The sequence below is a fragment of the Anoplophora glabripennis genome, unplaced genomic scaffold, assembly GCF_000390285.2.
Source record: "Anoplophora glabripennis isolate ALB-LARVAE unplaced genomic scaffold, Agla_2.0 scaffold282, whole genome shotgun sequence".
In the NCBI taxonomy this organism is placed as follows: Eukaryota; Metazoa; Arthropoda; class Insecta; order Coleoptera; family Cerambycidae; genus Anoplophora; species Anoplophora glabripennis.
Genome location: NW_019417443.1, coordinates 75850 through 100960, shown reverse-complemented (window position 1 = coordinate 100960; position 25111 = coordinate 75850). Strand labels below are relative to the sequence as shown.

Here is a 25111-nt window from a genome sequence, read left to right as displayed (position 1 = left end):
CTATTTTTCACTTAATGCCAGCAGATTTTATGGAAGTTCTTATTGTTTTGAGATATAGACATATTATAGAGGGTGTTCTGAATAACACTAGCATAAATTCAGGGGCTGATAGAATTTCTAAAAATATTACAATTTGTCCCTATGAACCATGTGCGATGTACGTATCTTTTTCCGTCTTCAAGATACAGGGCGTTGAACATATTTTTTTAGAATCTAGTTTCGGTCCTATCTTCCACAAAATTCGACCGAATGAACTGAAATTTTGTTATGTGGGCTTTCTAGGATGCTAAATGCTCTGGAGTTATTAATTTTTGGCTATGTCATACAGGGCGTTCAGTGCAGTACTCCGCGGGAACATTTTAGGTCCTAACTTTTTTGAGGTTAATCTTTTTGCCCTTTTTGTTGCTTGTTGTTATGGCAAATTTTATTCTACATAAAAAAGGTGCTCTTGAAAAAAGTGCTAAAATTTGCACGTTTTCGAGAAAAACCAGGCATAGTGCTCCAAAGTCAAGCAGCTGGTATTATAAGATTTTCCAAGAATTTTTCACAATTTTCTTTTCCCTAATTCACTTTTGTTATTTAAAAAGCAATTAGCAATTATTTGGCCTCAAAACATGAATTTTCACATAATCTGTCTTCATTTAAAAAAAATACGAGAAAACTATTGGTAAAATCAAAATTTTTCGTAGGAGCAATTTTGTAGGAAATTTAATTTTGAACAACTTTCATATGAAACTTTTTTCGAAAAAATTCATCTTCATTGAGATATTACCAGTTTTTGGTTAAAAAACGCCAAAAATCATATACAGGGTGGTCCAGATTTTAATAGACAAACTTCGGGAATGTACTAAACAACAAAAATTAACATCACCTTGCTCTATGAACATAGGCGCAAAAAGCCACCGTTTATGAGTCAAAATTAACAAAAATAAAACAATGCTAGAGTTTCCTGAAATTTGCACATACCGAAAATTGCGTACTGTACTATAAACATAATCACACCCCGTAGGTTGTTTTTCGGAAACTATTAACACATGCATTAATCACAATTACTGAGTATCTTTACAAATTTGCTGGACAAAACAGGAAAGATACATTTTCTGATGTTCACATGTTCTCCGTGATCTTTCAGTGCGAAATATTAAAGGAAGTTGCTCTAGTTTAGTGTTAGGCTTCGTCACTTCCCGGGTGGATATACTTGTTCTATCATTGTCTTACTAAAACTGCGATTTCTTGTCTATAAAACAACAGTCGTAAGTTTTTTTGACGTTCAAAAATCAGTGTTTCTTATATTTTTGAGAATAGCTGATGTTTTTATGTAATATAGTTAATAATATGTAGGGTATACCATTGAAATTATATGATATTAAACTTTGCTTTATTATTTTAATTAATTTTGTATTTTTAAACCATATAAATAAAATAAAATTGATGTTCACGTGAATATGTTTAATCTAAAAATTGCGTTTTGCTTTTTCTACGCCCAAAAATTGTTATTTGAACAAGTTTTTGAATTCTATTAGTAAGTAAATCTTTAGTAATAAATTTTGTCTTGACTGCAACTATTGCAGGTGTCACTATTTCGTTTAAAAATTGACACATCGTTGCCATATAACCATTTTACTCGAACAATTGCGTAGAAGACGGATTTTCGCAGAAAAACATACGAAACATCAGAGGTTAATAGGTGAATCATTGCCGGGGTCAACAATTTCTAAACGCACGCACTTCCGGTTGTATCACCCCCGTATTTTACAATGTTAGAAATGCCTCTGCGGTGCGTTGGCAACATTGCGGCGATCTGGAAAGGAACTTCGGGGAAGCGGTACCTCTATTTTCCAAGTAGCTCGACTGATAGTATTCGCACATAAATACATATACGTGATAATTTTTTTGCGGTTAATGTAAATTTGACTCGGACTATGTCAGTCTGTAAGAATTTAGAAAAAGAGCTGTCGGCCGTCGTGTGATGTATAAGGGAGTGGCCAAACCACCGTTTCTACATATCAGAATGTTTGCGACATTCGATCATGAATTAATGTTGGTTAAAATAATCGGGAAATATGGAAAGGTAATAAATAAAAATATATTTCAAGGTGACTGGCCTGCGCAACTGTTGAATATACAGTGTGTTTGTAAATAAGAGCGAAATATTTAAGTTCCTTACATCGAAATATGCTTCGTTTCCGAGATAGCCAGTGTTTAAATTTAATTTTTTTTTTATTTTTATTAATTATTTCAGAGTTTTAAAGATATTGACTCGAAATTTGAAAAACGCTTTGGAAGGACAAATTTGCATTTTTTGGGGTGATCCGAATATTTCTACTTCCACCAGTGGCGTTCGTGCGGCAATGCCACAACCTTTTTTAATAAAAAAATGGTACGCCACTGACTTTTTCCCGTTTTGATATTTTTTTAGAAATTTGCCATCAATTCTGAATGAAATTGGTGTCTTCAATTTTTTTCGTAGGATGCACCGTTTTTTAGGGAAAAAATAAAACATATTTTATTACAAGTTGTGTATTTTTAATTTCTATTGACACATTATCTAGTAGGCTGCTGTCAATATTTCTAAATAAAATACAACCGTAAAATTTCGAGTCAATTTCTTTAAAACTCTGAAATAATTAATATAAATAAATAAATAATTAAAATTTAAACACTCTGTATCTCGGAAACGAAGCATATTTCGACCTACATTTGTATAAACTTTTTTTCACAAAATAACTTCGGCAACCACCCAACTTGTGTGCAAAAAGTAGGCGCTGTCGGACCATTAGTTTTGCTCAATTGCAATTTCAAATTTTTATGCATTTTTTGCCGGGAGTTTGCTTGCGTTAAAAATGGTCCGATTTTAATTCTAATACCGGTTTTCAAAACTAGAAATAAAATACTATAAAACGTATACTTCAAGTTGATATAATTATCTACTTCTGTGCCATATTTCAGCTCTAATCTTCATAAATGACAAAGTTATGAATTTTTGAAAAAAATGCCGAATTTTTCACTTTTTCCGGATTTTCTCCGGTTCTAATCAACCGATCGAATCGCTCGACGTCTCATTTTCTTCGAAATTTATTTTCCTACAACTTTTCCATTTACGGAATTGAGATTGCTCTAGTAATTTTGGTTTAATAAGCAAAAAACTAAAAAAAAATGCGTTTTTCTGCACTAAAATGTTAATAACAAATTAATTAATGAGAGTATATCTACGGACTGTCTTTTAAATGACGGCACAGGTGGTATGCTGTTAGTATTTTTGTCAAGATATGATTTTTTTTTCTCTATTGACACCTATTAGTTTCATGCTAAAATTTTAGTCTTTAGTCTAACAAATCATGTTTTTGACCACAGCTCCCTTACTACTACAGATAGACCCACCAAACATTATGTCACCGTAATCGCAAAAAGTTTCTATAGAATTATATTAAATATACAAGGTGTTACATGAAAAAAACCCATGTTAAATTATATCTCGGCAATATGACTTTAATTTGTTTCTAAGACATGATATTTAAAAAGTTTTTTACAACTTTTATCCTGCAATTTGTTTCTTCTACAATCGAAACATAATAGAAAAAATAATATAGTACCCTGTATACTTTCACCAATGCATCACTACAAAAACTAAATCATTTTGTAATAAAACTCAAGCTTTCAATACATTTATTAAAAATGTGTCCAGCAGGAAAAACAAATTTCGGTACAAACGCGTTATCTATCAGGAGAAACGTTTGATCTCGCATCGAAATAACCTAAAATAGTGTTGTTGCTATAAAATGTTTTTGAACTTTCAGCTTCGATAATAATAAACGACAATAATAATAATGACGTAGACGGTCATAATTTTTAAATATGTAAATAATAATCGAAATGTACTAGATTTCGTTGATGTTTTTGTGGCTATTCTGAATAATTTAAAATTATTTTATGGGGTTATTGCTAATATGAGTTCTTTGTATGTTGTTGAATGTCTTGTCACACAAAATGGCCAATACATGTTTTTATGACCAACTTGTTCGTTTTTGCATACTGCTTACATATTTCAATCTATATTGAATTAAAATTTACATCTTTTTGAATAAAACTAAAATAGGAGATTTGTAAACTTAAATTAATCTTCAAATTAAACAAAAATCAACATTGTTTGGTAATAATAAAAACATTTGTGTGTGTAGAAAATCAAACATTTTTTATCGGATTAACACAGATTTTTAACGTAACTTTTGAGAAAAGCAAAATGGATTGAGCATCGATTTAGGCGACAATAATATTTAAAAAGTAGGGGGAACATTTAATCTAACATTTAATTTAAAATAATCGCGACAGTTCTTTTTAAAAACCGACCGTTTGTCGTCTAATTCAACGCGATATTTCCTGCTAGCGATAGCCCAATAATGCATGGCCTACTTCTCGACGTTGGTCGGTCATAGAAATAATTCTTGCTATGACCTATATCTTCGCTGTAAGCTTAAGGCTTTTATCGATTGCCTCTATAAAAGAAGGTTGTTCTTTTGTACCACGATCTCCATCTACCGGGCGATGAAAGTCGACTGAACGACAGTAATTAAATTATTTTCTTTCTGATCATCACACACGTGAAGTTGAAACTGTATCGTCACAGGAATAGGTGGAAAATGTGATAATATCAATGAAATCTCGAAGATATATTGTAATTGTTTCATTACTGTCACGAATTCATGCTGTAGGGCTAAAGCTTGCTTTTTCCAAGAGGCAGAATGTTCCACTTTTTTATCTAGATAATTATCAATTTTTATTTTCGTAAACCTACTTTTTGTGGCTATAAATGTGAGTCATCAATAGCCAAAAAACAATTTTTAATAATATAATTTCTGCGAAGAAGTCAAAAAGGGCTCCTTTAGCATATATTTTTTAAATATATATTCAGAAAGTACACATCGTAATTATTTGATGTAGAAAAAATGAGGATTTTTTCAACAATTTCTCTCACAATAATTAATGAAAGCTGAGCGCGGTAAAACGCACGGAAAACACGGTGTGACGTCATACCACTCGTTAGCAGCTAGCTCTTATAGTCAAGTTTCTATTAACTCCTTTATATTTGCACCTGAAGGGTGCATTTTTTTAAGCCATATCTGCAGAAATATCATTTTTCGAAAAAATTTTTTAATAAATATACCTAACCTTTAATTAATCTTTTTGCCGCAAATATTTCTTTGAATATTTTTTTATTTCACAGCTGGAAAAGAATCAATCAAGACAGCAAAAACTGAACTATAACACAAAAATGTCAAAAAACAAATAAATAACTTTAGCTAATAGCCAATAGAGCTGTCGGGTCGAGTGGTGTGACGTCATAAAAGCTCTACGAACTATTTGAACCGTTTCAAATTCATTTGTAACGAAGACTGACATTTTTTAGTGTTTTTTTATGTACTTCAACATCACAAATATCAAATACTGTTTTTTATTTTTTTTACGGTAAAAGTCCTAAAATTATTTAGTAACGAAACACTTTCTTTGCGCACCACGTACGTACCAGCAAATTTAGAGCACATTAGGCGATTTCGATACGGAGATAAGGAAAATATTTCGCAACATTCCCAAGACACAAATAGTATCCGAATTATCGGGAGATGTTTGCCCAAATCACGTCTGTCCTTAGTTTTATTTGTAAATAATTAATATTAGCATGCCTTAGGTTAGTGCTATAGTTTGTTATTCCAGCAATTTTGCAAAGTTGTAAATAATAAAGCATTTAAAAATACCAGATAACGTCCGAGACGTGAACCATATTGAATAAGAATTATCAGACTTGTGTTATCGGGATAGGCTTAATTAAATTATATTTATAGGCGATTATCCGTGGTCTAATATGTTGCACTGATACCGGACCTACATATGCCAGCTTCTGATGTGTTATTTGGGCGGTGGAAATTGTGAAAGATAATCTGACAGAGAAATTAACGATTATGATATGTGAAAGATGTATTTAGTGACACACAACTGATTTTGGCCATCATTATTAGAAAACGGAAAGAGAAACCGCAAGAGGGGATCTCTATGACGTATTGATCTAAGTATTTGACTTGAAATTCAGCAAAAAAATATCTTTCCATGTAACATAACCACAAAGATGTAAAAAAAATCGCGGTTTTGATAAATTCAGTTTGCCGAAACAAAAAGTCGCATTCAACTCTATATTTCCTACGGTAATGAATATAAATATTGAAAATATCATCTTTTCTACGACAATGCAAATAAATTAGCAGCAGACTTGATCAAACCAGTGCTTTTCTCGTTACATATCATTTTATATCTTTTCAACTGGAACAGATACCGAAAAACTTTTTTAATAAAAGTTGTGAAAAATTAGAATTTGCATATGATGTAAAAAAAATATGTGTGAAATTGGGAGAAACAATTTCTATGACGCCACACTTTTTAGGAGGTAAACCTGTCCCAGATAGAATTTTAAGTCAAATATTTATATCATCATGCCATATATCAATACTGAGTCACTCTGTATACTACTGTTAAAATTACATGTACAATTGGAAACAAAAACATTGTGTTAAAAAAAAGGGTGAAATGAATAACAAATACAACAATAGTGACAAGCTAGGATAATAATATATTAGAAATAAACATTTTTCGATATCTACAAGCATTGTTGATAAGTTGCCCATGCACTAGTAAATTTATGTAAAATTTGACTATTATATCTTTTTTGGTTTTCAAATTACATATTATTTTGGAAAGTTTGAGCGGCAAAACGTGTTCTCTTTAGCTGTAGATTCACCGCTACCATTTGTGCTACTACTTTTGAAATCATCCTGTATATACATTATAGTAAACTTTTGAAAATTATTTTTTTGTGCTTTGACACTTCTTATGGCTCAAAATCACCTCATCGCCCAGTATGTTAGACGTTAGTAACATGTAAATACTTAGAAACGTCCACATTCCTTTTTATCGAAGGTTATTATTAGTAAGGTTTATCATAATATAAAAAATGTCAGGATTAGACTGTAAAACCTAGTTGATGCAGAATAATACAACTAAAATTTGCGCTTGGAGCCCAACAGCTTATAATAAGAATTATCACGCGTTCTGTTACTGGGTCTGTAACAAATCGTGAGATAAGTTTTATTTTAACAATGTATAAATAGAAAATGATAGTTTTGCGGCAACATACAAATACATGTAAATATTGCAAGCGTTTTTAAATTAGAAAAATACTAGCGGAAGATAAACTTGTCTGTTGCTAAGCTGTCTGGATAGAATGTGTTTGAATACAAGTCCTTTAGATCTAAAAATACGATACAAATTTTTGGTGTATTTGAAACTGCAAATTTTCTATGAAAAATATAATGGTTATGCTTTTTAGAGATTAAAGATTATTAAATCTGGATCTAAAGAAGTCGAGACAGATGGCATACGTTATATTAACAGACATTATATGGTTTCTTAGTGCTATAAATTGGAAATACATGGACTATTAATAAATTAACAATCTCTCATACTGAACAATGTACCTAAAATATGTACAACATCTTCTAGAAATGAGTGTCAAATTTTTTGCTGTTTTAGCAATTTTCGGACATCCGGTCAGTTGCTATAAAAAATTCCCACCAAATATTACAATACATGCATGTATCTACAAATGACATACTTTGTACCAGCCTCAACAGCATACTAACCTTTGCGTACTTTTGTTAATCCAATTCCTTGCACAACATACTATTAAAGAAATAAAATGTCGAAATTTTTCTCCTGAAGACCCAGTAAAATTGTTGTATTAAATATAAAAGTGCGTTATTATTTTCAAACTGTATTTTAGTTGACATTCATATTTACTTTATTTCAAAGGTAAATTCAATTAAATTTAAAAAACTTCTTAAAATTCTACATATATTTTGTTACAAAAAATCTAAAGTAAAAATAAGGGCTGCTTCAATATTACGAGTACCTGATATTAAAAGACCGTACATATCTCTAATATTTTAGTAAAAAAAGGGGTAAACATTGGTCAGGTATAAAAACAATTCGCATTAATGTAGACTTATTGTCAACACTTCTTTTCAAATTTTCATTTTTTCTAAGAGATTTTCTTAAGGTGTAGAAGTATTTGAAATCTATCTAAAGTGGTTATAATTGCGTGATAGTCTTTGTAAATGGTAATGTTAGAACAAAAATAACAGATTTTTCTTTAAAATATTACATTATTTAGTGGTTTCAATATGTTAGGTATGTGTTTTCCCATTAATCATATTTAGATATATCATTTTTAATTTTTATGTTAATTACGAATTACTAACTTGTTTATGACGTTAGATAACATTTGCACACCTAGATGGGTGATTCAAATAACACTGTTCTTTTTTTCTATAGTAGGATCATATTCGATGCAAAGTAATAAATCATTGTTTGTCAAGGGAACCAATGAAGTACGCTTTTAAGGGTTTTACAAATGGAATAATTTCTTTATACATTATGAAGGGACGAGGGGATCAGTTCAGGTCTGGCACCCTTGTTGCTACAAAAATTCCTTTATTCTCATAAACAATTTATTTTAAATGTAATTTATTATAAATCCAATTTGTTTCCTAAATTCCACATATGTACTACATTTTACCTCTGTACGCGGCACTGTTGTTTACTTGTTTTTTGGAAGCGCTCTCTAATTCACAACAAAGCTCACCAGGTTAGTATTTGACGTATAACCGACAGTGCGTATGCAGCGGTATTTCAGATTTTACATTGAATTTCAATTTAAATTTGAAATGATTTATCTTACGCCTCCTAAAAATAATGACACGATTTTCCTTTGATAAAAGGCCGACAATTTTTTGCTCTACGAGTACTTTGCATCGAATACGATCCTACTATAGATATTTAGGGAAATTTTTAGAATTCATTTAAGTTAGCTTAATAGGTATGTACTTTAAAATAAAGTAAAACACTCTCTCCAATATTATTGTGCTGCAAAGAGGGTTGCGACAACTATCACGTTGGTACTATGTCTATTACTATTTAAGGTTTTCTAGTACGCTAGTACGTCGCTTGCAAAATTAATTAGGTTTTGCATTCCTAGCATGTTTCCTTTATTATTTAATTGTTTCAGAAAAAATCTTGTTTACTAAGCAATAAAATAGCTAGAAAGGTATGTTAGTAATCACTTAAGTTCTCTAAATTGGTCTTGAGTACAACGTAACACAAATCAGTAGTCATAGAACGGTGGTTGTCGAAAAAAAAATTGCGCACGCCCCCAATTTACTTCTTTGAAAAATGGCGATGTCTGTTTAAATCTGTATAATCTGTGTTTTCTATTTCTATTTCTATTTCTAGATTGAATTTTATATTTTACGTCCAGGTCTAGATAGCTTCCAGTAATCCAAAGAGCTTCCATCTATATCCAAAACTTTTTATAGTTATTGGTTACCAATTACCAAAATTACGTACATAATAACTGAAATTTAATTGTTTTGTAGCAATAAATCGTTACGAAATTTTGAAATCTGTTACGGAAGTTGTAAGATCTAGTATGTAATCAAAAGGTATGTTCACAAAACTGGTTGGACGGTACATGGTGTCCCAATATTCCATGTACATGGAGTTACCACAGCTTCCTGCGATGAAAATAAGCAGATTTATCTAAACTTATCTCTATTCTAACTTGCTCCGTTTTGTTTTTTTTTAACTTTGAAATTTTTAACAAACCCTTCATCTTTAAAGCAAAAAGAGAAGCTACAGCTTGACCCCCCTCATAAAATTATGAGCAGATTAGTTCAATGGAGAAGATAATTTTAACAGTTACTTCTGTTAATTCAATAATTTCGTTTACAATATGATAAACTGACATCTTTATGGAAGTATTAGTGTAACAAATTTTAGCAAAATTTTACGTGTTTCAAAATTTATTTGAAAAAAAAACAATTATTTTCTCATCCAATTTCATGCCTTGTGGTGGTTAAACGAAGCAACTTATAGTCTAGGAAAGTTAGACATAAGACGGAATAAGCGAACTTTTTTGCTCTGAGATTTTTTTATACTTAGAAAAGTGTAGGTTTTGAGAAAACATATGTCACACGTAGGTCTTAGAACGCTTCGTTTGTGAGATATAGGGTGTTGAAAACAAACTTTTTTTAAGCATTTTTCTTAATATCTCTAAAATACCAACATATATTGAAATTTAGTATTAATGACACATTAGTTATGGTGAATAAAACAAATATATCTGTTATCCATTTCACACACCAGTGACGTGCCTGAGGTGGGTTACTGCCCTCTTTAAAAAAATAATTCGTACGCCCGTGGATTTTTCTGGAAAATAACATCATTTCTAAATTTTTTAATTAATTCTAAACAAAACAGCTCTCTTTCAATTTTTTATAAAATGAACGGTTTTTGGTTAAATTCATTTGGCATGAAACTGTTCCAACGATATTGGTAATACATTTGTAATAAGAAAAATATGATGTACCCTGAAAATCAACAAAAACGATTAAATGTCATAACGTTGACATAAGAACGCAAACATTGTGTAACGTGTGTGTCAATTAGTTCTTTTTTTAAGTTCTGTGTTTGTTTTTTCATGCCAAATTTCAGTTTAATATCTGTTGGTCTTTTAGAGATATTAAGAAAAATTCTTAAAAATGTTTGTTTTCTACACCCTATATCTCACAAACGAAGCGTTTTAAGACCTATGTTTATAGGAACTTTTCTTATTAAAAAATGATTCTCTATCAACTGTTATTATTCATTCAATCGTTTTTGTTGATTTTCAGTGCACATCATATTTTTCTTATTAATTCACAAATGTATTAGGTACCAATATCGTTGGAACAGTTTCATGCCAAATGAATTTAACCAAAAACCGTTAATTTTATAAAAAATTGAAAGAGATCTGTTTTGTTCAGAATTGATTAAAAAATTTAGAAATGATGTTATTTTCCAGAAAAATTCACGGGCGTACGAATTATTTTTTTAAAGGGGGCAGTAACCCACCTCAGGCACGTCACTGGTGGGTGAAATGGATAACAGATATCTTTATTTTATTCACCATAACTAATGTGTTATTAATACCAAATTTCAGTTCAATATATGTTGGTCTTTTAGAGATATTAAGAAAAATTCTTTAAAAAAGTTTGTTTTCAACACCCTATATCTCACAAACGAAGCGTTCTAAGACCTACGTTTATAGGAACTTTTCTTATTAAAAAATGATTCTCTATCTACTATTACACCCTACTACAAAAAACTGACTCACCCTGTACAGCGTTTTAGAGCAGATTCTACATTCAAAAATGCGAAAAAAATTCCTATCAACGTAGCAAACGAAGCACATTTCGAAAACGAAGCATTTGCTTCGAGGGTGTCAAAAAAAATAAAAATATATGTTTTTTATTGATAATTTCTAAATTTTTCATTAGAAATCGTTTAAATTTGGGCCATTTCTTTCAGTGACAGTCACCAACTATGTTTTTTAGTAGGTTATGGTTTCATAGATAGATAGATTAGCATGATTTTTAAAAATCTTCAATAGCTCGAAAGCCACTCGCTAAATGAACAATGTGCAAGGGGGCCTTTTTGCTCTAAAATAAATGAGGTTCCTAAAAATAAAGTAAAAACCAGTAGAAAACCCAGTGGCGTAGATTTTCTGGTCAAAAATCAATAGGTACTACGCCCCTGATGGGTCTGAAATGCAATCGATTATACCAAATTATAACCTATGTATCATAAATATATTGTTTCAAATTTAAACGATTTCCAATGAAAAATTTAAAAATTATCAATAAAAAAATATTTTTTTTTCACACCGTCTATTTCGAAAACGAAGCATTTGCGGACCTACATTTATAGAATTTTTTTCGTATTTTTGGATGTAGAATTTGCTCTAGAATTCTCTGAACAACATTTTGTAACACCCTGTATACAGGGTGTTTCAGAAAAACCTTCCGTAAATACAGGGGGTAATAGTACGACAAAAAATAAGAATTTTTTTGTCATATGAACTATATGTCTATCTCCTCTTGTTTTCGAGATACAAAGCAATAAAATAAAATATTTTAAANTGAAAATTTAAATTTGATGAAAATAGGAAAGGAATTTTCTGGAGCTGCACAGGTATAATAAAAATATTATATCAATATATTTTTTTTTAATTTATTTATAATTAAAAAAAACTTTTTTTCTGGAAAATATTCAAAAGCGCATAATTAATTCGTAATGTACACCCTAGAGAAGATAATATAAAACGATACGTTTGATGCTCATAAATATTTAAACCTCGGAAAACTGTATAAGAAATTCCAAGAATTGTCCCCAATTTTGTTTTTTCTAATTCACTTTTGTTATTTAACAAATAAATTGACCATAATTTGGCTCTATAACGTTAATTTTAACATAATCTTCATTTAAAAAATAAACGGGAAAACTACTGGGAAAATCGAAATTTTTCATAGGAGCAATTTTGTAGAAAATTTAATTTTGAACAACTTTTATTTGAAACTTTTTTTCGAAAAAATTCATCTTCATTGAGATACTGGCAATTTTTGGTCAAAACACGCGAAAAATCATATATGTATTTATGTTTGAGTAAATACAGTGTGTCCAATATAAGGATCTAGGAAACGGTAAAAGATACGGGGTGGCACAAATGATAAAAAAGTTGTTTTTTATACCTAACAATATGCCCTTTAAAATGTTTTAAAATTCCAGGTAGTCCCAGAGATACCTATCCGGAAAACCCGAAATTTTGCAAAATCGTTTTATTTTTTTCTGACTATTTGAAAACGAATTTTAAAATAAATTGCATATTTACACTGCCACTTTTTACGCTCTATCCAATGGTGTCAACATTTTTGGTTAATTTTGTTAATTTTAATGACAAAATCTAATGTCATTTTTAATTTTGAATTGGATGATATTACTATCGTAATATATAATAATAATATATACTATTGTAATATACAGAGTGCCTCGAAATTCATGTAGCAAAATTCGGTCACAGATTCTTAAAATAAATTTAGGGGACCCGTATTTTTTATTTTTGCCAAGTAGCCCCCTCTTTAGGAGTTACAAACCCCCTGAAGTCCGCCCCTAAGAATAATCTTTTGTTTTATATCTCAGAACCCCGTTGTACGAGAATTACTAAATTTGGTACACAGGGGTTTTATGACATGTGGAATCTGATGTAGCACCATCATCGTTTTTTGGCGGGGAACCCCCTTAAGACAATTTTTCGTGGTCCCCCTTGTCTTTGGAGCCAAAAAAATTTTTCTTTATACTTTCTTCATAAAACGCAATGTTTTCGATAAAAATATCAAAATGTGATCGAGTGCATAATCGTGATTCGCCAATTTTCTCAAAAACATTGCGTTTTACGAAACAAAAATGTCAAGAGACAAAAAAGTTTAAAGTAATTTAAAGTTTAAATTTTTTAAATTTATAAATTATTATTCAATGGCTTTCTAACTAATAATTTTAAAAAAAATCAAATTTGCGACCAAATTTTTCTGGTTCCAAAGACAAGAGGGTCCACAAAAAAGTGATTTAAGGGGGTTTCTCGCCAAAAAGCATAGCACTGTGACATTCCACATGTCATAAAACCCCTGTGTAGCAAATTTAGTGATTCTGGTTCAACAGGGTTCTGAGATATAAAAAAAGATTATTCTTAGGGGCGGACTTCGGGGGGCTGTAACTCCGAAAGAGGGGGCCAGATGGCAAAAAGAAAAAATACGGGTCCCCTTTAAGAATCTATAATCAATAATTTAAAAAAGTTGTACTTAATANATTTGTTAAGGTTAGGTTTTTTACCATTCGAGCTCCAATTTCTAATGTACAATTTTATTTTCTAAAAATAATGTACTCTTGTTAGAACTTCCTAATGTGGACGGTTTTCGAGAAAAAAAGCTTTTAATTGAACTCTTACAATATTACGGTGAAGAAAATAAGTGACTTTTCTCAAAATAGGCTTATGTCAAAACTTATTGATGGATGTCTCATAAACAACGCATGCATTCTTAGCAATTTTAAACTCTAATTAAAATTATATCAACATTTTAGTGACTGTAATTAGTCATTACTAACTACAGTCACTAAAAATCACCGTAATATTGTAGGAGTTCAATTAAAAGCCTTTTTTCTCGAAAACCGTCCACATTAGGAAGTTCTAAAAAGAGGACATTATTTTTAGAAAACAAAATGGTACATTAGAAATTGGAGCCCGAATGGTATTTCATAAAAATATTTCGCACCGTTTGGATATTTTCGTAAAAATTCTATTAAAAAATTTTGTTTTATCGTTCGAAAACGAGAGGAGACAGACATATAGCTCATATGTAAAAAAATCTTAGTTCTTTGCCTTTCTGAAACACCCTGTGTATGATTTTTCGCGTTTTTTGACTTAAAACTACCTTTAAATTTTCAATTTCATCAGAAGTATTACAAATTTCAAAGAAACAGATTTTTATAGAAGTTTGATGCTATAAATATTCAAACTGGAAAATTTTCCAAGAATTTTCGGCAATTTTCTTTTCTGTTTTTCACTTTTGTTATTTAACAAATAAATTGACCATTATTTGGCTCCAAAACGTTAATTTTTCATTTTTTAATCTTCATTTAAAAAAATAAATGGGAAAACTTAAATTTTGTAGAAAATTTAATTTTGAAAATCTTTTATTTGAAACTTTTTTTCATTGAGATATTGGCAGTTTTTGGTCAAAACACGCGAAGTCATACATATGTATGTACGAGTAGTTATACAGGGTGTTTCTAAATAAGTGTCGCAACGGAAAACTGCAAATTCCTCTTGAAAAGAGAAAAATTATTTTCCTCTTCCATTTTTCTCTCCGGGCTTTCGTTTTCGAGATACACGGTGTCAAAACTTTTTTTCATATTTTTGCCAATAACTTAGGAACCGTTTGAACTACAGGACTGAGCTTTTGTACACACATTACCACTATTAATAGCTACTTGTTGCAAATGTTAAATTTAGTTAAAATTGTTAATTATTACTATCTATCTTTTGAATAACAAAAGATTATTGAAACATTAGCAAAATGTTTACAATTTACAGTGTCCTGTTGCGACACTTATTTAGGAACACCCTGTATACCACATGTCTATATCTCACAACGCTGTATGTTGCTGATGGTTGTGTGTGTGACATATATTTTCTGACGTCAAAACCTACACTTTTTCTCAGTAAAAAAGTTCGCTAATTTTTTCCTTATTTTGCAGGATTATTAGGATACAGGTAAAATACGTTTATTTTCATCTCAGCAAACTGTGGTAGCTCCATGTAAGCGAGATATTGGGACACTATATATTTACTTTTGTATACTAGGCAATATATTCACTTATATGTCCTATGCATCCGAATGTTCTGTTCCAGTCTACGCCCTGCAAACACCCTGTGATAGTGCTACAAGATGTCGCGTGGACGGACCTCCACGCCCTGGTGGAGTTCATCTACCACGGCGAAGTTAACGTACACCAGCGCTCCCTATCCTCGTTCCTCAAGACGGCGGAAGTTCTCAGAGTCAGCGGACTCACACAACAGCACGGCGACGGCCGTGATCAGGTACGAAACTTTTTTCCTACTCTAAAAAAAATATATATGTCCACAAATCCAAACTAATTCCGTTTGGCGATGTTCCCTTACAGTTGGCCCAAGTACAAAGTATGGTTAGATCTCAGCAGCAGCAGCAGCAGCAGCAGCAGCAGCAGCAGCAGCAACAACAGCAATCAACGCCTTTGTCGAACCACCACCCCAGCTTCACCGAAAAGTTAGTAGAGGACGCCCTGTTCACGTCGCCGTCGTCGCCGCCGCACGGCGCGACGGTCAACCAGCTGCTGAGGCGGGCGGCCATGCAGTACAGGCGGGAGCGGAGGATATCCTCGGACCCGGACAGCGAACACAAGAGGGCCAGATCGGAACACATCATAGGAAACAACAACAATAACGAATTGAACTTGTCGCACACGCAGCCCCCGCAGACGCAGCCGGCGGACTTCTCTCCCAGCGCCATGAAGAATAGTGCACTTAATCTTAATCTGAATTCCACGATGAAGAGTGACCCAGAAGGTGAGTACCCGCTGGTGCTTTAACCAACTTTAGCGCAGAGCGAAAACTCTGTTCCGTCGTCGAAATGTTAGGCGGTTGGAAAATTGCAAATCAGAAGTGGGATATTTCCTGAAGTTACTTATTTGTGGCATAGTTTTTTTCTCTTATTTATTGGGTGTTTTACAACCTGTGAAAATTGATTAAATAAACCCTTGGACTAAAAAGATCGAGCAAGGGTTATTTTTGTGAAAATGGCTTTGCCTAATCAAAAAATCTCGCACCGAAAGAAACTAACTTTCGCGGTCTTTAATAACTTGTAACCAATAAAGGTCCAAGGTCACGGAATAATTTGAAAGACACGCCCATTTAAACTGTCAAAATAATTTAAAATACGTTTATAAGACGAAAACAGATTGATTTTTTAAACGTTAGTAACTTTTTGTAGCGCATAATATACAGGTGCTACTGATAATTTTTTGCCAGTCTTTACTGGCGTATTCTACAGATGAAAATAATCAACTTTTGCCCTATAAAAATTTTTGATAGGACGTGTCCCTACCGAGATACAGCATTTCAAATATTTATATGATTTTTCCTGTAACTTAACTGGCAAAAAATATGTAGTGATAAAATTTGGAGGATGAAATTTTTTTGGAAGGGACTATTTTTTCATGGATAACTTATTCCAAAATACACTCCAGTGGCGTAGTTATTGGGGGAGTAGGGGGCCTTTTTTGAAAAAAAAAAAAACGTACGCCACTGGTTTTTTAAATAATTTTAAATGTTTTTAGAATGTACAATCAATTTGTGGCAATAAAGTATTCTTGTAAAGTATTCGTAAAATCTATCAAATCGTTGCTATTTACCATTTTCTGTTGATTGCTAAATGTGTAATAATAAATTCTATACCTACCTAATATTTTTGACAGGTTTCAAATCACTGTACAACGCCACTGTTTTGTGTGTTGCAAAAAGTTTTGTTATTTTTCATACAACCAAAAACAGATTTTAATTAAAAAAAAATGGTATTCAATTCATTTCAACTATAAAATACCAGTACCGTAGGTGGCAAGTTGTTGCTAGGAAACAGTCATAATTGTGAAACTGCCAAACATTTTTGTCACCTTTCTCTGGTCCATTATACAGTTATTAAATTAGCAGATATACAGGGTGTCCCTGAAAAGGATGGACAACGCTTGACCACAGGTTCCTTGGATGAAAACTAGATTATTTAGCCTAACTTACCTATATACAAAAGTGCACGCCTACCGAGAGCCTTCTAAGCATAGAACAGATAACCTAGTTTTTTTCAAATAATTTGAAAACTGTTTTTCTTAGAAACTCCAAATTTGGTACACATATTTTTTTATATAAGGGCAATGTAAATATAGAATTTGGTGAGAATACATATACAGGATGTTCCCTTTCTAGTGCCTGTGCGCCACTGGCTATCCCGTAACTTTTTTGTATGTACGCCAATGACGACAGAATTTATATTTTTAAAAATAAGCACTATTTTAGAAGATTTTTTGCCTCTTACAAAATTTTGATATCGTTTATGGATTTCGAGTAAAATTGGCATTTTTTACACATTAAATAATATAAAATCAGTTTAAGATAAATAGAACATTCTAGTACGAGGTGCCATATAACAGAGAAACAAATTCATAACAATAATTAAAAGGTTCTGTGTCAAGCTAGCTGTGATTTAATTTTAGCTTACTTTGTTTTTTATTGCAATTTATACTTTTGCTGAACAAACTGATATGTTAGTAGTTTTGGGTTATTGTGAAGGAAATTGTTGTGCTACTGTTCGAACATATGCTGAAAGATTTCCTAATCGAAGAACTCCAAATCACAAAACATTTGCTAATGCGGAGAGACGCCTTCGGGAAACAGGACGTTTTTTACCTGTAACATTAAATCGTGGATAATGTACGGCCGGAATTATTCAGCTGGAGGAACAAATTTTGGAAAGGGTCGAAGAAATTCCTCAAGTAAATAAAAGGCGTTTAGCGGCAGAGGTTGGCTTTCAAAAAGTTCCTTTAATAGAGTATTAAAAGACCAGTTATTACAGGTTACAGGTATTACAGGGTACAGGTAGGTATTACAGGTTATTAAAGGTCTAACAGGTGGATAGGTAGAGGAAATAATGCCCCTTTAAAATGGCCACCTCGATCCCCGGACCTAAACCCATGTAATTATTTCATTTGGGGAGCGTTGAGGACCACAGTTTAAAATAACTTTTCAGTAAATACAGAAAACGAATATGGGAAAGAATACAACATGAAATTAATGTTATGAGAGGTAATGCACAATTATTGGATAATTTCTAATTTTCGAAGAACTAATGTTTGCGTTTAAGAACAAGAAAGTAACTTTGAGCATTTACTGTAATATTATTTTAATGTGATTACAAATATCAGTTTATTTAAAATGTTAATGTTGACTTTCTTACATTATTAGTTGATATTGTTTATTTAAAATATTAGTGTTGATTTTTATTTTATTGATTGATAATACTAATACCAAAAATGTGTAGTTATTTTTTTTAATGTGACATTTTTTCATTATTATTCCCTGTTTTGAGGCTGCAGTTATAAATTATTTTTTATAAATCGGAATTTTTGCCTATATTTAATGTATAAAAAATGCGAATTTTACTCGAAATCCATAAACGATATCGAAATTTTGTAAGGGCAAAAAATCTTCTAAAATAGTGCTTATCTTTAAAAATATAAATTCTGTCGTCATTGGCGTACATAAAAAAAAGTTACGGGATAGCCAGTGGCGCACAGGCACTAGAAATAGGACATCCTGTATATGTATTCTCTCCAAATTCTATATTTACCTTGCCCTTGTGTAAAAAAATAAGTGTACCAAATTTGAAGTTTCTAAGAAAAATAGTTTTCAAATTATTTGAAAAAATAGGTTATCTTTTCTATATTTAGAAGGCTATATCTCAGTAGGCGTGCACTTTTGCATATAGGTAAGTTAGGCTAAATAGTCTTATATTCATCCAAGGAACCTGTGGTCAAGAGTTGTCCATCCTTTTCAGGGACACCCTGTATACAGGGTGTTTTCACTTTAAATTTGGAAAATGCAGGAATGTATTCCCTATCAAAAATTAAGTGTAGTTTGCTCTATAAAAATGTTTTATGAAAGCCTTTGTTTTGGAGATACAGGGTGTTGAAGCTTAAAAAAAATAAACACTTTTTGACATCTCGGCTATCCACGAGTAGATTTGATTTAAACTTGGTACACATTATGCGTATTGGGGGTTCTCATAATTGACAGAATATTTGTCCTATCGCATTAGCCAGTGGCGTGCAAAGGGGGGATGCGTGGCCCCTTTTTCAAAAAAAAGGTACGCCATTGAGTTTTTCGAAGAATGTAAAGTAAATTTAAATACTACCATACAAAAGCAATCGAAAAGGTCTCTTGGTATTTTTTCGATAATACGCAGCGTTCATGAGATTCTTGGACTATTAAGATTTCAATGCATGAAAAAAAAATTACGACATTGAGTAGAAGAAAGTAGTGAAAATATTTACAAGTTATTGGCTTGCTGCGAAACAAAAAAGTTGCTATAAATTTTAATGCAACATTTGAATTCAAAGAAAAATATATCTTTTTCTCATTCAGCACTACCGTGCCATGTTATCATACACTGGAATCTTAATAGTCCAAGAATCTCATGAACGCTGCGTATTATCGAAAAATACCAAGAGACCTTTTAGATTGCTTTTGTATGGTAGTATTTAAATTTACTTTACATACTTCGAAAAACTCAATGTCGTATTTTTTTCCATGCATTGAAATCTTAATAGTCCAAGAATCTCATGAACGCTGCGTATTATCGAAAAATACCAAGTGACCTTTTAGATTGCTTTTGTATGGTAGTATTTAAATTTACTTTACATTCTTCGAAAAACTCAATGGCGTACTTTTTTTTTGAAAAAGGGGCCACGCATCCCCCCTTTGCACGCCACTGGCTAATGCGATAGGACAAATATTCTGTCAATTATGAGAACCCCCAATACGCATAATGTGTACCAAGTTTAAATCAAATCTACTCGTGGATAACCGAGATGTCAAAAAGTGTTTATTTTATTTTAAGCTTCAACGCCCTGTATCTCCAAATCAAAGGCTTTTATAAAAAATTTTTATAGAGCAAACTACACTTAATTTTTGATAGGTAATACATTCCTGCATCCTGTATAGTGATGTGTTTTTTGTATATTGTATCACAAATTAGACTATTTTTCTTTTGCAAAACGAACTTCTAACGGTATCTGCCAAAATAACTTTTTTAATTCATAAACCAGTACCAACATCTGTAATTTCCAGTCATAATTTTATGCGTTATTATAAAATAATAAGTATGGGTCCCCTATTGTTTAACCCATTTCCATTTCGTGACGTACTTAAAACGTTGGAAAACACCCCATTATCGATGGTAACACATCGGCGTTCCTTTTCCAGGTAACGGCATCAGCAGTACAGAAAGGGAGAACTCGCCCTGCTCGCCATCCCCCACGCTGCACTCTCGGTGTAACGAAAACAACGAGAGCAACGTTAAAAACGAACCAATGGAGCTTATATGTAGTACAAATCCAGAAGAGAACAGTAACGAGTCCACGGACGCAACAAATGATAACGGGCCTAACAACCTACCTCAGGGACCGCACTCGGGCAGTTCGGGGGGAGACCACGAGGACCACGACAGCACCATAGGGCCGTACCTGACACCCTCGGAGAGCAAACTGTTCGCGACGGCCGCCGGCAGCTTCAATTTCAGTATGGCGGCCCTCGCCGCCGATCCGACTGGTCTTGGAGGTTAGTACCGTCACTTTGAAACTACATTTGTATTGTTTAAGTCTTTGAGTGGATATTTTAGAGCCACTCGCTGTAATCTCCTGATTTTCCTCAATTAAAGTCGCAATGACCAAAACGCTTTGTGATTTGTATGGTAACAATATGGCACCATGACAGTTTTGGCCCAAAAACCATCTCCTGCACTGGTAAAAGGTTGTTAGGGCTCTGTACACCTCATAGACGTATTAACTTCAATCAATATGTAGATAATGTACTTGGTTTAACTTTCAATCTCATCGTTTTTTATTCGTATACATGTTTTTTCATATCACCCAGAAATTTAACAATGAAGACACGCAAACACACCGCACTTTCGTTAAAAATTGAAATGCTTAACTTTATAAGTTTATACACTAAACACTATTTTAAATTTTACTATAAAATTACGCCGTTAGTAGAGCATTTATGTCGTCACACCGTTCGATTGGATCGACCCGACTGCGACTGCCCAATACGCTATTAGCTATTGTCTTGTGTTTAGGTTTGTTGTATTATTTGTTGTATAGTTTAATTTTTTCCTGTTTAATGATACTTAATGAAATAAAAATTAGTCGAAGAAATCTTTGTGCCAAAAGCATCACTTAAAGGTGGTTATTTTTATTATAGTCTGTTTAGAAATGAAAGAGAGTAATAAAAGCTTATAATGTATGCAAATCGTAAATAAATGTAGTACTGGTGCTTATATTCAATATTTTTATATTATGTATTATCGGTATAGGATGAGGTGTACTTTTAAAAAAACTTTGTGCGATCGGACTGTACTAAATTGTAGCAGGTAGCTAAAATTTAATCCCCGACAATCCGTCTTTGTCTATGCCGCTTCAATTTCTCGGTCCATTTCTCTTATAAGTAAACAATATAAAAACAGCATTTCAAAACATGAGGCTACTTTAAGCATCATAACCGGGTTAAGAGGGTTTTTAGTAATTCAAATAAAATTATTCAATATTATTATCAAAATATTTATTTAAATTTAATGAATAGACTTTTATTCCACACAAAAATATATGTATTTTGAAAATTCAAATTATGGTGAGTAAATGTAGTGTTGTATAAATGTACAATAAAGAAAATAAAAAAGTAGGTATATTAAAATTCATCCTCTGAATATTCTGATGAATTATCTTCGTCTCCTAGATTGATAACGATAGGTTCCACAGTAACGTCAATTAAATTATCGAGTTCCCACATTTTCTCCTCTTCTTTTTGTACATGATGTATACATCTTTGCCAGTTATCTGCAGTTACTCGTTCCAAGGAATTTTTTAACAAAATTTTCACGTCACTTAATTTAAACGTCGTATTATTTCGCGCTACATCTCCTTTTACCTGCGCCCAGACTAATTCGATTGGGTTAAGTTCACAGTGATAAGGTGGTAACCGTAGTACCGTTATTTGGCGATTTGTTGCCATTTCATCGATAACATATTTTTTCTGATCTTTATTAAGATTGACAAGTGTCAAAAGTTCCTTTTTCACCATATTTGTTTCAAAAGAAATGTTTTTTCCGGATAACCATTGAATTATATCGGCTTTCCTCCAAGCAGTCGTAGGCGTCCGCTCGGTCTGCCGTGAATGGTAACTGGCATTATCCATGACAATTACAGACCCCGGAGGAATAAGATCCAACATCTGTGTAAAATACTCTTCGAAAACATCTGCGTTCATGTCTTCGTGATAGTCACCTGTATTTTTAGATTCAAATAAAAGTAAACCGCCATCTACAAAACCACTGGCACTACCTATATGTGTCACTATTAATCTTCGCCCTTTACCTGAAGGTGCCTTGAACCCTGTTGAAAGTCCATCCAAAAATGCTTGTCGAAAACTTTTTACATTTTTATCTTGCCATACTTTTGTTACAGTATATCCCTCGTTGACCCAAGTTTCGTCTAGATAATAAATATTCCTCCCTTCGTCACGGAATTTTCTAATTGATCTTAAGTAGGATCTTCGCCAACAAATAATTTCATCTTTATCGATAAGAACTGACTTCCTGTTCTGCTTTTCCCAGCAAAAATTCAACTCTCGTAAGACGGCCCATAATTTGCTTCTACTGATTTTTGGCAAATCGTTGTCCTCTGAAAGTTCACTTAAAATTTTGTTTAGCGTTGGTATTTCTTTTTTAAAATAAAATAAGTGTACTTTTCTGCGAATGACATTTTTGAAGAAATCATCTATAACGACTTTTGACCTCCCTGTAGATGATTTTGGGGGATTTACATTATCTTGTTAATTTTTTGTTTCCCTTAAAAAAAGTCTGTAGATGGTCGATTTTCCAATCCCTGTCATTTTTGTTAGCATTAGTGTTACCCGATAATTACCTGAAACGAAATATTACCAAGCCCATGGCCGGTCCTTATCTCGGGGTTTTATTACTCTTTTTCATTTCCAAACAGACTATAAAATATTTTTGCTAACCAAAAATCACACGCTAAAAATAGCAGATAAGTAAAAAATGCGCGGCACTATATCACGTTGAAGACTTTGATGCAAGAAGGATATAAGTCCATTTTTTTTTAATTATAGGTATTTCTGCAGATATAGGTTTAAAAATGTACTCTTCTGCTGCAAACAGAATTTATGTTGTTAATAGGAACTGAAATATAACAAGAGTATTGATCCCGTGCTATACACTAGCTTCTGTGGGTTTTACTCGCTCTGTTTGGATTAATTGTTTTTAGAGAGAATTTGTTGAAAAAAAATTCAGATCTTTACTACGATATGTACTTTTTGAATATAAATTTAAAAAAATACGCTAAATGAGCCCATAACATGGGCTGACTGTGCTCTGTTGTCGTATCACATTAGGTGGATTGATATTATGTATTAGTTCACTTAAACTAGATCAGCATCAGAGGTCAATGACACTAAGATTCATAAACTAAACACAGTGCTTATAAAAACAGTGACAAATATCTTTTATTAAAAATTTGAAATGATTTTAAAAATTATTTAAAACTATCGTATTACTAAGTATTTAATTTACTTCTTATGTACACTAATGCAAAAAATTAAAGGGTCAAAATAATTTCAGAAATTTTTCGGTGATTTTTGACAGACTGTATTTAGGTGAAAAACGGTCGTATCGGGAATTAAAAAAAAGCATTTTGAAGCTCTAAGATTCTAGTTTTTAGATCTTTAGGCAGAAATTTTTTGGAAGCTACGGTTATCATGCAATTCTAAGAAATTTAATTCCCGATACGACCATTTTTTACTTAAATACAGTCTATCAAAAATCACGGAAAAATTTCGGAAATTCTTTTGACCCTTTCATTGTTTGCATTAGTTTATATTTTGTAAAACAAAAATATTTTTTAAAACAATCATGTTACTTATAATCAACAGCGCAATTCTGTCTATATACCAACAATTCAACAAAAAACATTCATTTTTTAAAAACACTCGACTGTTTTAATATTCAACGCTTTGTCCGAATTGGCATTAAAATATGGTGATCTTAAAATTGCCGGTGTGATGGTATGTGAGCCAATTTTGTCACGGCGCCATTTTGTTGGCGATCAAAGTGCACCTAAACATAACCTCATTTGTTCCAGGTCTGAATCAATCTCTGCAGGGAAGTGACAGCTTGGCAGGCACGTCGCAAGGTAAGAGAACTCCTTACTTGAACGTTCCCCTAATATCCCCTGGTTGTCTTAACTGGTTGTCTTTAATGTTGTGTGGCAGTTAAGGTGACTTTCAGTGTGGTTAAATACTGTCGGATTTTAGCGATAGCCTTGGTAGGATCCGACAGTATTTATTTGTCTTACTAAATCCGGACTTGTTCGAAAAAAGCCAGGCATCTTTTTCGAAGCAAGTCCCACTTTAAAGAAATCTTCCGAAGATGTTTAATGACTTGAGAAATTGCTTTTGGTAGTGCTCGCAGAAGATTTCTTTAAGTTTGTCCAATAAGTGTTTTCGGAATGTGTTTTAACATGTGTGTTTCGTTTATTTTGTCCCTTGTGTTCTTTTATTTTTTTATACATATAATTTTTACATTAATTTGGGGAAGCCATCTAAACAATGAGGAAACATAGCTTTTGTACACCATCTTTTAACTATTATCATTTGTCATTTAAATCTGAACTATTTTAACAAACCTTTATGTATTGTTTTATAAGCTGGTGGTTTGAAACTTTGTAAACGGAATTTTAAATGTAAGGTAGACATTTCCCGGCC

At 32.3% G+C, this 25111-nt stretch overlaps 1 protein-coding gene across 6 annotated transcripts in view; it reads left to right on the top strand.

Annotated features, from left to right (window-relative positions):
* LOC108907127 (broad-complex core protein) overlaps positions 1-25111 on the top strand; it is a 47738-nt gene that overhangs the window by 3313 nt on the left and 19314 nt on the right. For all 6 annotated transcript variants that reach the window (XM_018710659.1, XM_018710665.1, XM_018710664.2 and 3 more), the window contains exons 3-6: positions 15383-15571; positions 15655-16075; positions 20540-20893; positions 24490-24540. In XM_018710659.1, coding sequence (XP_018566175.1) covers positions 15383-15571; positions 15655-16075; positions 20540-20893; positions 24490-24540 — 1015 coding nt within the window. The remainder of the gene's footprint in view (positions 1-15382; positions 15572-15654; positions 16076-20539; positions 20894-24489; positions 24541-25111) is intronic.